We start from the raw sequence: 15,390 nt of genomic DNA, 5'->3' as shown, positions 1-15,390 counted from the left end.
TGCAGATTGCAAATTTGGTATTAAAAAAATTTAGCGAAATAAGATGAGGAAAGAACCCAAGAACAAAAAAAAAAAAACAGTGTGCAAATTATAAACACCGAACAAACCGGTTTAACAACTAACCCCCCCCAATGGCAGTAACAATCACAAAGAACACAATCAGGGTGTTACCACAGGTATGTAATAACACCAGCTAGTTAATACAAGACATATATTAACATCAATAGAAATTTCTAGGAAGATTTCCACTTTTTATTGGTGCAGAAATAATACTAGGCATAACCATCCTCAACAAAGCCAGTGGTATCTATGGGATCCTTTCCCTCTTGACTGGCCATCCAATCAACTTCTTTCAATGGCTATTCAATGCATTAGCTCTAGTTCTTTTGCCAATTTACATTAGTGCCTTTATTAACATAAACACCCAACCGAAAAACGTTCGGAAAATGTCAATAGCCACGGTTGTCTACATGGCCGACACCGTGATTGGATTATTGTACACTTTATACTTTATGTACTTTTGGTTTTATGTTGAAGATACCGCTGCTCCAGAGTCAGGCAACACTAAACGACAAGAAATGGGTGATTTGTCAGCCCAATCTGCTTCCTACACCAGAGAATTGTTTCTCACTTTTGCAACAACAATTGTTGTCAAGGCCGTGAGAATATACTTCACCTTGGTAATGATGTCCTTCACCAGAGCACTCTTGAAACAACACATCCTCAGAGAAGGAAGATATGGTCAAGATGATGCGGAGCACCTTGTTGATGCTGATGAAGAAGAGATTTTGGGATCTGTTGGTGTATTGGGAGAAATTAGAAAGACAATCTTGGATTTGGAAATCAAGTCCAAGGAATTGTTGATTCAATTGTTAGCATAGTATGTATTACTTACCCTTTTTTTATATATATATACGGCAACACATTGTTGCTGTTTGTTGCAAGTTTCGTTCATGATCATGTGACTTACTTTATAATTTTAATTAATAATTTCATAACCTTGCCTTGTTTAAAAACGTTGTTAACTAAAATTTCTTTTATTTGCCGCACCGTAATTGCCTTCATACCAGTCACTACTTACAATGGGACAAGGATCATCAACAGCAGCAGATAGTTCATCACACCTGGAGCAATTCACTAAAGACCAATTGCACAAGTTGTTTTATGCGCGATGCATCTCCCTCTTAAAACCAATTGAACTTGCATTCTTGCGATCTAATTTAAATATCAACCCCGAGGAAGAACAAATATCTAGAGTCATTTCCAAGCTAGAATTGGCCAGTTTGTTGAAATTAGGGCAGACTGAAGATGATTTAACCAAAGGAGAACTCAATGATGCCATCGATGTGATTTACAGGTCATTGGTATTTATTGGTGGGTTGCCGTTTTTGGAACAAGGAGAAGAGGGATTGAGTTTGGAAAGATTAATTGTCGGGATCATATTTTACAGTGGTCAGTATAAAAAGATTTTCACCACGTTTGACTTTACCAAGTTGTTTTACTTATCGTTGGCATTACCCAAGGCACAAGTACAAGTAGAAGAAAAATCAGAGAAGGTGCCAGATGAGGAACCGAAGGAGGATGAGAAAATATCAGTTGATATGTTGTTGCCATCCCAACCTGAAGATCCTCCTGAATTGAAAGCAAAGAAGATCAATTGGACAAAATTGCCGTCAACCCAACTAGACCTTGCAACTCCTAAATTATGTGCAAAGCGCTTACAATTGATACTCACACTACTACTTATTCAAAGTTCCATAAATAAACAAACCTTGGATGTGCAAATAGAGACAATTCTTGAAAAATGGAGCCAATTTCTGGTTTACTCAACATACATATCAACATTTCTAAATTTGAACATCAAAAAAGACCATTCAATCACGTTTGAACAATTCCAAACTATAAACGATTTGGCTCCTGATTTTATTCAGAAAAAATTACTCAGTTTAATGACAAATAGTATAATATCCACTAATGCACGAACCCAGAAACCACCACATACGGATATTCCTCATATTGAACCAATGACTCCACCACCCTCAGCATCCAGACACAAGTTCCCTGAATTCATTGAATCCAAACTTGTAAACGCAGCATTTTTGGCATATATATCCCTGCTTCTTTCCCGATCAATCTCTCCCCAAAACATTGTAAAGTTATACGCTGGTTCTGAGTCAGGATTTTCAATTCGTTCTTTAGAATCAAAAATCTTTAAATGGCAAGCTCCTACACTATTCATAATCTCGGGAAAGCGACTCAAATCGAAAATCATAACCACCAACAAACGATACCAGGCTTTTGATCATGAATACCCTCGATATTTTCTCACCCTGGAACAAACACTAAAACTGTGGCAAAATGACGGCGAGAGAGTCACATATGCTGTATATATAAATTCTCCATGGAAAAACTCAAACAAGGTAAATTTCGGTGATGAAAACACAACCATCTTGTCCATACAACCGCATGCTGACAAATTCACCAGTATCCATAGTTCAGTGATTCAGGGCAAACTGATTTATTTTAATAATCTAGGAATGGGGATCGGATTTGGCAATTCCCAGCCATTGAATAAGAATGGAACGAGGAAATATTTCCCAGGGGATGTTTCACTTACTATTGAAGCTAACTTGGAGTTTGCTGTTTTCAGACACGTTCTCCAATCGTCTTCTCCCCAGGTGCAAGCTTTCTTTGAGAGGTCAGTTCAAGAAACGATCAGAAATGAACAATATGAAGATAGATTTATAATCACCGATTTAGAAGTTTGGGGGGTTGGTAGCTCTCGCGAGTTGGCTGAACAACAGAGAGAATGGGAATGGGAGAAACAACAGGCTGAAGCTAGACAGAGTGTGAATATTAGAAGTTTGGGAGAAGAGCGGGCGTTCTTGGAGATGGCTGGATTAGTAGGTAATCATGGAGCAGGTGGATCTGTATGACAATATATAGAAAATATTATGATAAAATGTAATAAATTAGTTATTAATCTATATAAAAACGTATAAATAAACATACCCAAAATGCAAAACAAAAATCTAATGCTGTAAAGCATACTTTGATCTAGCCCTTAATTTAGGTCCATTCAAGTAGAATAATACAGGAATAGCAATCATGGCAAGAGCGAGGAATGCCAAGATAGAAGTACCCCAAGCCACCGGAAATTCCTTGGTGGCCAAGTTGTCGTATAATGGTCTACCAAATAATGGGAAACAACCAGCAGTGGTTGATCTGAACAAGTTGTTACTGGCAAAGATGGAGCCAACATAGGTGAATGAGCCAGCAATGAAACAGAACAAAGTTTGGAAAATCAAGAACCCACCAGCGGAGAAAATGGCACCACCGATAAGTGGACCGATCCAATGAGTGTGTCTAGTTGCGGACCAACCGAATATGAATAATCCGATAGGCATACAGACAGCCCCGAAAATAGCAATCGGCATGAATACTTCTGGTTGGACACTACCACCATTGACGATCCTCTTTGTGTAAATTTGACGAACAACTGGAATATAGATGGCAGCAGCAATGACGATACCAATGACAGTGGCGAAATAAGTACATCCTAATTCAATCAAAGTGAATCCTCTAATTTCTTGAAAGAAAATAGGATAGACTTCAAAGAAAAGGTAGAAGATACTGTAAACCAAAGCAATGTATATGTTGATCATAAGGACAACTGGTTCCTTGATGAAAACTTCAATCGGTCTCCATAAGGTTTCAACGATAATTTCATTGGTAGTCTTACTTTTGTTTTCAAGTTCACCTTCACTAGTAATTCTTTGATTACCAGTAATACCTCTCAATCTGATAGCCTTACGGTATAACAAGGTCTTACCATAAGTTTCTGGGAAGGACCAAGACAAGAAAAAAAGACAGAAGCCTGAAAGAACACACATGAACCAGAAAGTCCATCTCCAACCACCTTTAACAACTAAGATAGAACCAAAGAATGGACCAAATGAAGGACCACAAACAGCACCCAAGGCCCAGGAGGCTAAACCAACTGGAATGTAAGGAGGTGTCAAGACATCAGCAACAGTAGCACCACCAGTGGCTAAACATGGAGAAGCAAAAACCCCAGCCAAGAATCTCAAGACACACAACCCAGCTATATTATGGACTAAGGCGGTTGGAACTTGTAAAATGACAAATAATGCTAATGTGTAGATATAGATGGAGTTTCTTCCGAATGCAGCGTTTTCAGAAAGAGGACTAAAAACTAAGGGACCAACAGCGTAACCAAGAACGAAAAGGGTTAATGGCAAAGTAGCAATCACAGAAGAAATGTTAAACTCTTCCATAAGAGCTTCCACACCCGGTGTATACACGGCAGAACCCATATAGACCGAGGTAGTTAAAAATGAAACTTGGATGATAACTAATGTCTTTTTATATATGGACCAGTTTTGTGGGTTTTCTGGATCATCATCACTATCCCATGTAACTATTATATCACCATTTGCAGTTTTGGTATCATCTGTATCTACGGAAACATCCGACGATTCATTTTCTATTTCTACCTTATCAAAGTTTTCAGCTTTCCCTTCACTTAAGTATTTTTCAGGTATGATATAATCTGGTTGCTCTTCCGGATAAGTAAAGAATTTATGACCAGAAAGTTGGTATGTTAATCTACCTAAAAAACTGTCACGTATTAATGTAGCAACCATTTCGATGATATGAATATGTACAATAAATTAAGATTTTGAAAGGTTGAGATGATTAATAAGACTTGTTGTTTAAAAGGATTTAGAGTAACTGAGAAGCAAGATATCGCATCTATTTATATCAAAATACGAAGGGTCGCAATGCGATAGCAGACTAAAAAATTTTTTTTTTTTTGCAGTGATTTGTAATGAAAAAAAAAAATAATTCTTTTTTGTTCCATCCTGTTTCGCGGGCACCGGACATGCCTAATTGGGAACCAGCGAGTACCTTCGGCGTTACCCGTTTAAGCTATTCGGCTATACTTTTGATTAGTAAGTGGCTGCATCAATTCCAAATCGTGGCAGATACGGAAAAATTATCTGCAACTACACCATGCTGTCAGGAGAAACAATGAGACTGAACTTTCCAATTTCAGATCAACAATTGACTTTGCCACTCTTTTATTAAGAACATAAAATGTTCGTTCACATAAAGCCCGAGACTTTCTAGAGTACCTCGGTGATAAAAAAAACACACCTTAGTGTGAATCACTAAGCACAATGACTCAATATAAAAACAAAGAAATTCCAAGTGTTTTTATTTGATTTTGCGATAACTTGGAATACACACAAATAATGTTGAAGCGAAGTAATTGAGACATAACACAAAGTCATTAGTAATCCATGTTTGGTGAGACTTTCATCTATCATACGAAACTTGTAGTTATTGTACGATCGCTTACAAGCTATGTATTACTAATAGGTTCTCAGCTTAGCAAAAAAAAATCTCACTTTAGCAATTGTGACACATGAAATCAGTTAAGGGAGGGGAATTTTTCGTTTGGAGAATGGGATCTCTTACTATATGAACTTGAAATTAATGATTAAAACGTTCAATTAAACAAAAGTCTATACTCTACTAAAAATCTCTATAAAAAAAAAAGCCAAGCAAAACATAGTTAAGTACTCTAATAATGCAATGCATATTTAGATCTAGCTCTTAACTTAGGACCATTTAAGTAAAATAACACGGGAATGGCAATCATGGCCACAGTAATAAATGCTAAAAGCGAAGAACCCCAGGCAACCGGGAATTCCTTAGTAGCCAAATTATTATATAATGGTCTTCCAAACAATGGGAAACAACCGGCACTTAAGGATCTAAATAAATTATTACTTGCAAAAATCGAACCGACGTAAATAAACGACCCGGCAATGAAATTAAACATGGTCTGGAAAATCAAGAACCCACCGGCCGAAAAGATAGCACCTCCAATAAGAGGTCCAATCCAATGAGTATGTGTGGTGGCTGACCAACCAAAGATAAATAATCCAACTGGCATACAAATAGCACCAACAATAGCAATTGGCATAAAGACTTCTGGTTGGACTCCCTTGCCACTGAAAATTCTTTTAGTAAACACCTGACGAACAGTAGGAATATAAATCAGGGCAGTGATAACGACACCAATGATAGTAGCAAGATAAGTACAGCCTAATTCCACAATTGTAAAACCTCGAACACCTTGGAAGTAGATTGGATAAACTTCAAAGAAAAGATACCAAGTACTGTATACCAAGGCGATGTACAAGTTAATCATAAGGATGACAGGCTCCATAATAAACACTTCAATTGGTCTCCATAACGTCTCAATAGCAATTTGACGAGCTGTCTTGTTGCGGTTTTCAAGTTCACCTTCACTGGTAATTCTTTGGTTTCCAGTGACACCTCTCAATCTAATAGCCCTACGGTATAACAAAGTCTTAGCATAGGTTTCAGGGAATGTGAAGGATAAAAAGACAAGTGAAAATCCAGCAACAATACAAATGAACCAGAAAGTCCATCTCCAACCACCTTTAACAGTTAAGATAGAACCAAAAAATGGACCAAATGAAGGACCACAGACAGCACCGACCGACCAAGCTGCCAAACCAACAGGGATGTATGGAATAGGAACAATATCAGCAACAGTAGCTGCACCGGTAGCCAAACAAGGAGATGCAAAAACACCCGTAATGAAACGTAATATACATAAACCAGCAATGTTATGTACCAATGCGGTAGGAATTTGCAAGATGACAAATATGGCCAAGGTGTAAATATAAATTGCATTTCTTCCAAAAGCAGCATTTTCAGAAAGGGGACTGAAAATCAATGGACCTATTGCATATCCAAGAACAAAAAGTGTCAATGGCAAAGTTGCAACTACTTCGCCAATTTGAAACTCTTCCATAATTTGTTCAATACCAGGGGTATATACTGCTGAAGCCATATACACTGAAGTGGTCAAGAATGACACTTGGAAAATAACAAAAGCTTTCTTAGAGAAAGACCAATTGTTAGGGTTGTCTGGATCATCGTCACCATCCCAAGTCACTATAATGTTTTCATCTTGTGGCTTTGCTTGTTCAGAATCAATAGAAGAATTCGAAGGAACACCCTCATCTATTTCAACTTTATCAAAATCTGAAACTTTACCTTCACTTAAGTACTTTTCAGGTACTATATAGTCTGGATGTTCTTCTGGATATGAGAAATATTTGTGACCAGAAAGTTGGTAGGCTAATCTACCTACAAAACTATCACGTATTAATGTTGGAACCATTTGAGTTATTGCTTAAGAAGTTGTTATTGGTGAGTAAAGTCTGATAAAGGAGAGCATGATTACTAGGAAGCAAGAGGGATATTTATAGTTCACCAAACCTTTCGCACAGCGTAGTTGGTTTGTCAGCATAGTGATAAGTTGCAGCAACTTCAACAGGTGCAAAATAACGGCGATTAGTCATGTGAACAGATCAAGTACTGGAAATAAGCAAGAGGGGAGATACGGGAGACCGGAGATAGAACCTGGATTTAAAATGAGGCTGTATTAATTTTTTTTTAAAAAAAATAATTTAGTATTTTAAACAATCAAATCCAACTAATCGCTTACAAATGGTTTATAACAACAATGATGATAATATACTTATTAGTTCCACAAAGCTGTTAGTATGTGGCAAAAGGGGCAGTTCCTATTGTGTAATCAACGTTGCGTAATTACTATTTGTCATCAAGAGAATGATAAGTCTTTTTATTTTTAGTCAATTGAACTACGATAAAGTATTAGCATGAGCGCTAGCTCTAAGACTTTTAAATGAAATATATGACTTAAAAGCAAAAGGGGCTCTCGATTGTATACAAACCCGTAATTGTGTCCAATTTTTAGCTTGGTTCCTAAAAAGAAATGGGGCAAAAAAAAAGTGGCATTACGGCTGTACCTAGATTGATGAAACGGCTCAACCGGAGTTACAGACTTAGTTTCTCTGAGCCACACAGCTATTACATAATATACAGGGTGGGTATGTATAGAAATGGGTGTTACTTATGGTGAGTGAATGACATCATTTTTCAATTATGAGCAACATCTAGTTCATTACATAATTCAAGTTTGATTTATAAAAGTATACATAATCTTTTTCATCTTTCTAGATAATTATGAATTTCTAAGGTTGTATAGTTAAATTCTCCTTAAATTTATTCAGAGTTCGATCTCACTTGTATCATTAAATACCAACTACTTCCGTATTACTATCAGTGTAGTTCTCATCAAATAAAGGGGTAGCGCTACCCCTTAAGAGTGGAAGAGAAAAAAAAAAATTCCTACAAGTTGATGAGCATCGATTTTTTTTTTTCTTTTGTAAATACATTTAAACAACCACTTACTCTGAAGATTAGCAAAATGGCAAAAGGCGACAAGAAGAAACAACAAGAGAAGGGAAAAGAACCAGTCATTACTGATGGCCGTTTCAAATCTGTCCACAATGATCCCCGTTTCAAGCTTCCTAACTTGAAAAACTTCAAGATCAAGGTTGATGAAAGATTTAGTAAGAAAGAATTGAACAAATTGAATGCAGGTGCCTTGGGGAAGAAGGTGAAGATCGATAGATATGGTAGAAAAATTAACGATGATAAGAACAAGAGTGCACTTGACAAGTTTTATGAACACGAAGATGAAGAAGAGGAGAAGGATGAAGAACATTTATCAGGTTCAGAAGGTGATGATGAAAGTTCTGATTCGGAAGGAGAAGATGTCGAGACCCTTACTGCCAAAATTCAAGGTGAACAAAAAGAATTTGACAGAGCAAGAGGTGAAGGTTTAGAATCATCTTCAGAAGAAGAATCAAGTGAATCTGAATCCGAATCTGATGATGACTCGGTAGTCTTCGAAGAAGAAGAAGAATCAGAAATCGAATTAGAAGAAGGAAAACCAGAAGAAGGTGAGGCCACTCTGTCATTTGCTGTTGTTAACATGGATTGGGATAACCTCCGTGCTGTTGACCTTATGGCCACTTTCATTTCATTTGTTCCTAAAGGTGGCTCTATCAAGTCCGTTACCATCTACCCTTCTGAATTCGGAAAAGAAAGAATGCAACAAGAAGAAATCGAAGGACCTCCAAGAGACTTGTTTAAATCCAAAAAGAAGAAAAAGGAAGAATCATCTGACTCTGAAATCGATTCTGATATTGATATAAACAACGCCGATGAATTAGAAAAAGTAACAAAAAAATTATACAAGACCAATGATGATAGTGAGGATTACGACAGTAAAGCTTTGCGTAGATACCAGCTTCAAAGGTTACGTTATTACTATGCGGTCGTAAAATGTGACTCGGTAGAAACTTCCAGGAATATATATCAAAACTGTGATGGTACTGAATATGAGTCAACGGCTAATATCTTCGATTTGAGATATATTCCAGAAGATATGGAGTTTGATGAAGATGAAGCCAAGGATAAATGTACCAAAATCCCTGCATCATACCGTCCTGACTCAACATTTATTACTGATGCTTTACAACACTCCAAGGTAAAATTAACTTGGGATGAAACTCCAAAGGAAAGACTTACCTTATCCTCAAGACCACTTTCACAAAAAGAAATTGATGAAAATGATTTCAAAGCTTATTTGGCTAGTGATAGTGATGGAAGTGAAGAAGAACAAGATTTGAAGGATAAATACCAAAGTTTGTTGGGTAATGGATTCAGCAAGAAGTTCGGCAAAGATGACGAAGAAGATGATGTTGATATGGAAATTACTTTCGATCCAGGATTAAAGGACAACAAGGAAGAAGAAGAGGGAGAAGATAAAGAACAAGAAGAAACTACTATTGATGCATACAAGAGAAAGGAAAAGGAACGTCGTAAGCGTAGATTGGCCAAGTTCAAGGAATCCAAGGCAACTGAAGCTGAAGAAGAAGAGGAAGCTGAAGTGAAATCCAAATCTAAATCCAAGAATAAAAAATATGCCCCTCCACAACTCGACGAGAAATCAAGAGCTGAGTTGGAATTGGTTCTTATGGATGAAGAGAACACTGAAAAACCAGACCATTTCAATATGAAAGATGTTATAAAGTCTGAGAAATTAAAGGGTAAGAAGAAGAACAAGAAGAATAAGAAGATTGATGAAGAAATGACCCAAGATAACTTTGTTGCCAACTTGAACGATCCTAGATTCAAAGAAATTTTCGAAAGTCACGAATATGCTATTGATCCTACTAGTAGCGAGTTCAAGAAGACTGAAACTATGAAACAAATCTTGAAAGAAAGATCCAAACGAGCCAAATCCGATAACACAAAGAACTCCGACAAGAAGAAGCGCAAGCATGATCAAGTTGCAACCGGTGATAATGTCCACTCTTTAGTTGACAAGATAAAAAAGAAACACAAAACAAAGTAAATAAACGCTCTTTAGTGCTACTAAAATGCATAGAATACATTTAGATTTTGTTAACAATGCTTTTAACTGTAGAACCTGATTTCCCGCCATACAGGAAACCATAGTTAACGGAACTTCTTTTTTTTTTTTCTTTTTTTTTTGCGCAAAAAAGTCATGCGACTTTATGTAGTTGAACACTAATATTTTTGCAACATTTTTGGGAAACAATAACCTTGCTATGGGGGCAGCCAAGCGGATTAAACCTGGCAACTACTAAATCAGATCCATGACCTTGGTTGGTGAAAGGATGATGACCATGGGGCGTCAATATGGGGTATATAATTTACCAGATTTGTTAGTTTCTATTCTCATTTCCACAATATTTATAAATATAAGTGGTATTGCTGCCAGGCGTTTCAGTTAACTTTAGAAAATATGGACTCCATAATCACCCACCGCTATCAGGTGTCCAACCCCAGATTTAACAAAGGAGAGCCTTCAACAATGCATACCAACGATAACCTTTTACTGGAGATTGCAAGCCATCAAAGTTACAACGATAAGGATTCAATCACAGATGTGGTTCCAGAAATAGTTGACCACGAAGAACCGGAAACTCATCCTCTAGAAAGCTCTATACCGGAATTAATTTCCTTACTCGATGAACGAATCGAGAACCTTAGGTCGTATATCGCTGTCGTCGGCTCGGCCTGGATTGACAACGCAGATGATAATGCATTAACCGACAACGTAATTTCCGGTGAAAATATGCACGCGCAGGAGATGGAAATTGCCCAATCAACAACGCAAGACAAAGCCCGGAAAAGCGAACCAAAGTTGCTACCAGGGGAGAAAACTCCACATGCCTCAGTTGACGAGACTGTCTGTGATTACAAAGAGCATATATATGTGTCTGAAGACCAAGTGCAAAACTTGAAAAGCACACAACAACTAATTCTCCTTTACAAGTGCATGAGTTTACCAGAAGAACATTCAAGATATGGTCTTGTTATATCCCCACCAGTGACTAGTCTTCAAAGATCAGTTTCTGAACGAGGAATAAAAAGACCTCTCACCTCTTTGCGAAAGAGGCCATTGACAATTACCGAAGAAACCCTCCATGCCGAAAAGAGGGACAAGAAGCTTATATACTCTGCATCGAAACATGGGGTGTACATGAAACATAGTAACGGTAGTTGTACCTCGTTACCAGGAAATGGCAACTCAATATTCGAAACCAGCAATAACTACAAACACTATACTTATCAACCACCACGAACCCCAATTGATCGAGAAGATTTGATAAATGTAAGTAACGAAATCATTAATTTCATTGCTTATAACGATAAGCACCCCAACGGAACCCCTTCGCCCCCATCAAGAGAAACATTATTGGAACCTATCGTTTTTAGCGGTGACTATGGAAATACCCTGGAAATAAGCTTACATTATCCGGGTATTCGCGGAACAAACATGAAGTGCATAACAAACCTTGAGCAGACTATTGATGGTGATAATAATAACAATAATGAGGAAGGCGAAAGAGACCAACCAAAATCCGGTAACTATTTCCCTACTTCCATTATCCCACCTATTCGAAAGACACTGCATATTCACAATATATTAGAAAGAATGACAATCAAGAGCATGTTTGCTAAAAGGGGAACTGCTCCTTCCCGACCTGCTATCATTAACCCTTATAGTAGAGACCTGGTACTTTCATTGGATACTTCGATTGAAAGTGAAAATGGAAAGCGGCGAGAACAGCAGCTGCATCATCTACATACAAAGCTTCGTACCAATGATAATGGAACTGAACCATTATCTCCCGTGCTAGTTGTTCAAGGTTCTGAAAGAGGAATCTCTACTCCATTGATTAGCTCTTCCCATGAAAGATTATTGAAGCATGGAACACCACCTTCATCGGCTGATTTCATTCCTCACCGCCCTGTTCCAACCACACCATCACCAGTGATTGTATCTAAAGCTGGCACCCCAAATACATCCCCGCCACCGCCTATGGAAAGAGCTCACTCACTACAAGCTTCTGAAAAGAGTAGGTTATCAAAGAAATTCCCCAAGAAGTTATTTAGGAAGAACTCCAATGGCGACTCTGCTTTCTATGAGAGAATCTTGGGAAGGCCAAAGAAATACAGCGCAGACAGTGAACCTACCACGGAAGAAGAATTGGAATTGCTTGCATTAGAAATTGATGATCTTGAACAACACAATATTGACAAAGAGGTTAAAGACAACACCATAAAGAACTTTTTAAAATCAGATATCATGGAAGATCATCAAGTTGTTGTTGACGCATTTAAGAAATTGTTGGAGGAAAGCTTTTAGTTTATTTTTTAATATTATCATTAAAGTGTATATTTAGCTCAAATACATTGGAACTGTTACAAAATAGTTTATTATTACAAAAGAGAGAAATATATAGCCAAGGAAATTTCAAACCCAAAAAAGACAACAAAAGATTGTATAAGTGAGATGTAGCATTCTGTAGCTTTAACTCTATAATTATTTCCTAAAATCGTTTAGAATTGGTTATTGTGTATATCGGAAAAGAATTCATCAGGATTATAAATTGGTATGTCTGTACTTCCCAAAAAGTTTGGATTTCCAGAATTGCCATTATTAGATGATTCCATATAGTAAGCCTGGGGCAGCTGGTTAGGATTATTTGTATCTGTATATCCGCTACCACTGCCAAATTCCGTTTCACCTAAAGTTTTTTCCAATGCTTCAATTTGACTCACCAACTGCTCTCTCACAAATTCTTGTTGACGTAAAACATAATTCAAGTGGTTAATATAATCAACCGATTTATTCAAGATTGTGGATTTGTTAGGTTTGGTTTCCTTGACTTTAATTGAACTTATTAAATCATTCAAATCATTTGAATCAATTGAGCTCTTGCGTTGTAACGCTTGAACTGCACTCAATTGAGGGTTTAGTAAAGAAGGAGGAACAATGACACCCAACTCTTTAATTCTTTCTTTGATCAAATCACGCCGTCTTCTCTCTACTGCATTGTGGAATTCTCTTCTCCTCTTGGCCTTTTCTTCTTTGGATAGTTGTTTGGTAGGAATACCTTCCTTGGAAATAGGGACACGATTACCCGAATTACCAGAACCAGGAACTGATGTACTTAAAATGGCAGTTTGTGGAGGAGGTGAAAGGGCATTATGGTGCCATTCTGACCTAGCCGGTATCGATGTGCTCATATTGGCCACACTATTGGTTCCACTTCTATTAGGATACTGAGAATTAGATGGAGGAGGCGATTGCAAATATGGTTCGTAAATTGGCGGTGACGCATACCCAGGATTGAATTGAGGGGAAAGATATTGTCCAGTAGCAGTAATATCAAGTTGATTGCTACCATTGTTGAATCCACCACCAGGTGGTCCACTTATGCTACCATTTCGGGAAAGATCCGGACTGAATACATCATCGCTATAAGGAGATGCCAATGGGTTCTCGGCAATTGCATTCAATGGATTGTAACTACTTTGGCCTCGTGTAGGTGGGGAAAAGTATTGAGGATTGAGGAATGGACTTGTAACATCGAATCCTCCTCCGCTGGTATTTGGTGGGGAAATAAGCTCGTCTAGATTAGCCGAATTGTTGACATTAAGGAATTGTTGATGGGGTGATAATGGTGGGTTAGGTGAAAGACTTTGTTGACGTTGCTGCTGTTGAGGCTGCTGCAGTTGCTGAAGCTGAGATTGGGTGTTAAGTTGTGGTGCTAAAACTGCTTGCAGAAAGGCAACATTATCGATATCATCCAAGAATGGTTCATTTGTGAACGATCCTGGGGAACCAGGATAAGTGTTCGACTCTGACCCTGTAGTGGCATTATAATTGAATCCTGTAGGACTCAAATATTCATTACTTGCCAATTGAGTATTTGAATTGAATGCGGAATTAGTATTGGTATTGGAGTTGGTTCCTTGGTTGTTGTCATTAGTAAAACCAGCAATGTTTAAATTAAACAGGAATTCATTGTTATTGGAAGGGTTTGGTTGCTGTTGTTGTGACTGTTGCTGCTGTTGCAGTTGTTGACGTGAAGATGACATGTCTGATTGAGATGGAAGAGTGTCAAAATTAAATGACATGGGTAAATTATATTTGTAATTAGGAGTGTCTGTTTCTGCTGCCACGTTACTATATTCAGAAGGACTGTCCTTTAAGTAATCTTCCATGGTTAGTTATCAATAGGTGTTGTTATTCGCTTCTTCTTTTTTTTTTCTTGTACTGTTCAAATAAAGTTCTTCTTTTGACCTGAAGGAGGGGCTGGTTAACTTTTGTTTTGTATTTTGTTTGTGCTGAGTTGTGTGTTTGGTGTGCGGCAATCTATCCAAAGTGACTCACTGTCTGTTCTATCTGTCCCTTTATCTATCAATATTACTCAGAAGGGAATTGATTCTTTCGCTTGTGACAGGTCGTTCAATAGGGTGCTGCTTGTTGTATACACTAGTCTTTACTTAAGGAGGTTGTTTTTTTACCCTCCAGATTTTTTCTTTTTTCTTTTTTTCCTTTTACTTCAAATGGAACGACGAACCTAGAACGGGGCAGGCACCAGACAAAAGAACATATATAATTTAAAAGCCGAAAAAACAGCAAGAGAAAAATGCGAGGCAGCCAGATACATCTTCAACAAAAAAATTATCTGGCTCTAAAATTGAATTAAAATATTAATTAACATAGTCAATTATATATATATGTATTTTTTTGTGGTGTTCTTGATTCGGATAATGTCTGCGAACTTAATTAGTTACCTTGGGAAACCTACCCGGATAACATCTATGTCCACAGCACGGATTTGAATTAGCTACAGTAGACCAAAAAAATAGAATTTACTGCTTTACAACCGCAAGCAAATGTTTCCCGCTAAGTCTGAGAAATTAAAAAATACTAGTTGATAAGGCACAGCCCTACTATAAATTATAAAAGACACATGTTAGCTTTTGCAAGACGGAGTTACAACCTGCATATAAACTCCCCAATGAGTTTTGCCATCTGACAACACAACTCTTGATTTT

General features: G+C 37.5%; 7 protein-coding genes across 7 annotated transcripts; 4 read left to right on the top strand and 3 right to left on the bottom strand. All coding sequences in view use genetic code 12, as the record gives it.

Moving 5' to 3' along the window:
• Nucleotides 1-80: 80 nt before the first annotated feature.
• On the top strand, nt 81-1,016 carry SPAPADRAFT_68109 (uncharacterized protein; the record flags this gene model as incomplete). The annotated part of the gene is made up of 2 exons (XM_007376848.1): nt 81-176; nt 228-1,016. The coding sequence occupies 2 exons, from the start codon at nt 132-134 to the stop codon at nt 879-881; spliced, it is 699 nt and encodes a 232-aa protein (XP_007376910.1).
• A 66-nt stretch (nt 1,017-1,082) lies between these two features.
• On the top strand, nt 1,083-2,936 carry SPAPADRAFT_52072 (TLD domain-containing protein; the record flags this gene model as incomplete). Its single annotated transcript, XM_007376847.1, has 1 exon — nt 1,083-2,936. The coding sequence occupies one exon, from the start codon at nt 1,083-1,085 to the stop codon at nt 2,934-2,936; it is 1,854 nt and encodes a 617-aa protein (XP_007376909.1).
• SPAPADRAFT_62781 (MFS transporter) lies at nt 1,505-4,731 on the bottom strand (the record flags this gene model as incomplete). The annotated part of the gene is made up of 1 exon (XM_007376846.1): nt 1,505-4,731. The coding sequence occupies one exon, from the start codon at nt 4,665-4,667 to the stop codon at nt 3,033-3,035; it is 1,635 nt and encodes a 544-aa protein (XP_007376908.1).
• An 880-nt stretch (nt 4,732-5,611) lies between these two features.
• SPAPADRAFT_142204 (MFS transporter) lies at nt 5,612-7,249 on the bottom strand (the record flags this gene model as incomplete). Its single annotated transcript, XM_007376845.1, has 1 exon — nt 5,612-7,249. One exon carries the CDS (start codon nt 7,247-7,249, stop codon nt 5,612-5,614), a length of 1,638 nt encoding a protein of 545 aa, XP_007376907.1.
• Nucleotides 7,250-8,362: 1,113 nt separating this feature from the next.
• On the top strand, nt 8,363-10,360 carry SPAPADRAFT_52069 (pre-rRNA-processing protein ESF1; the record flags this gene model as incomplete). Its single annotated transcript, XM_007376844.1, has 1 exon — nt 8,363-10,360. One exon carries the CDS (start codon nt 8,363-8,365, stop codon nt 10,358-10,360), a length of 1,998 nt encoding a protein of 665 aa, XP_007376906.1.
• Nucleotides 10,361-10,774: 414 nt separating this feature from the next.
• Nucleotides 10,775-12,685, top strand: SPAPADRAFT_52068 (uncharacterized protein; the record flags this gene model as incomplete). Its single annotated transcript, XM_007376843.1, has 1 exon — nt 10,775-12,685. One exon carries the CDS (start codon nt 10,775-10,777, stop codon nt 12,683-12,685), a length of 1,911 nt encoding a protein of 636 aa, XP_007376905.1.
• Nucleotides 12,686-12,879: 194 nt separating this feature from the next.
• On the bottom strand, nt 12,880-14,550 carry RTG3 (Rtg3p; the record flags this gene model as incomplete). Its single annotated transcript, XM_007376842.1, has 1 exon — nt 12,880-14,550. One exon carries the CDS (start codon nt 14,548-14,550, stop codon nt 12,880-12,882), a length of 1,671 nt encoding a protein of 556 aa, XP_007376904.1.
• Between the last annotated feature and the right edge of the window lie 840 nt (nt 14,551-15,390).

This window comes from Spathaspora passalidarum (genome assembly GCF_000223485.1).
Source record: "Spathaspora passalidarum NRRL Y-27907 unplaced genomic scaffold SPAPAscaffold_6, whole genome shotgun sequence".
Lineage (NCBI taxonomy): Eukaryota > Fungi > Ascomycota > Pichiomycetes > Serinales > Debaryomycetaceae > Spathaspora > Spathaspora passalidarum.
The sequence above is the reverse complement of the archived record's forward strand: the minus strand, read 5'-3'. Positions and strand labels throughout refer to the sequence as shown.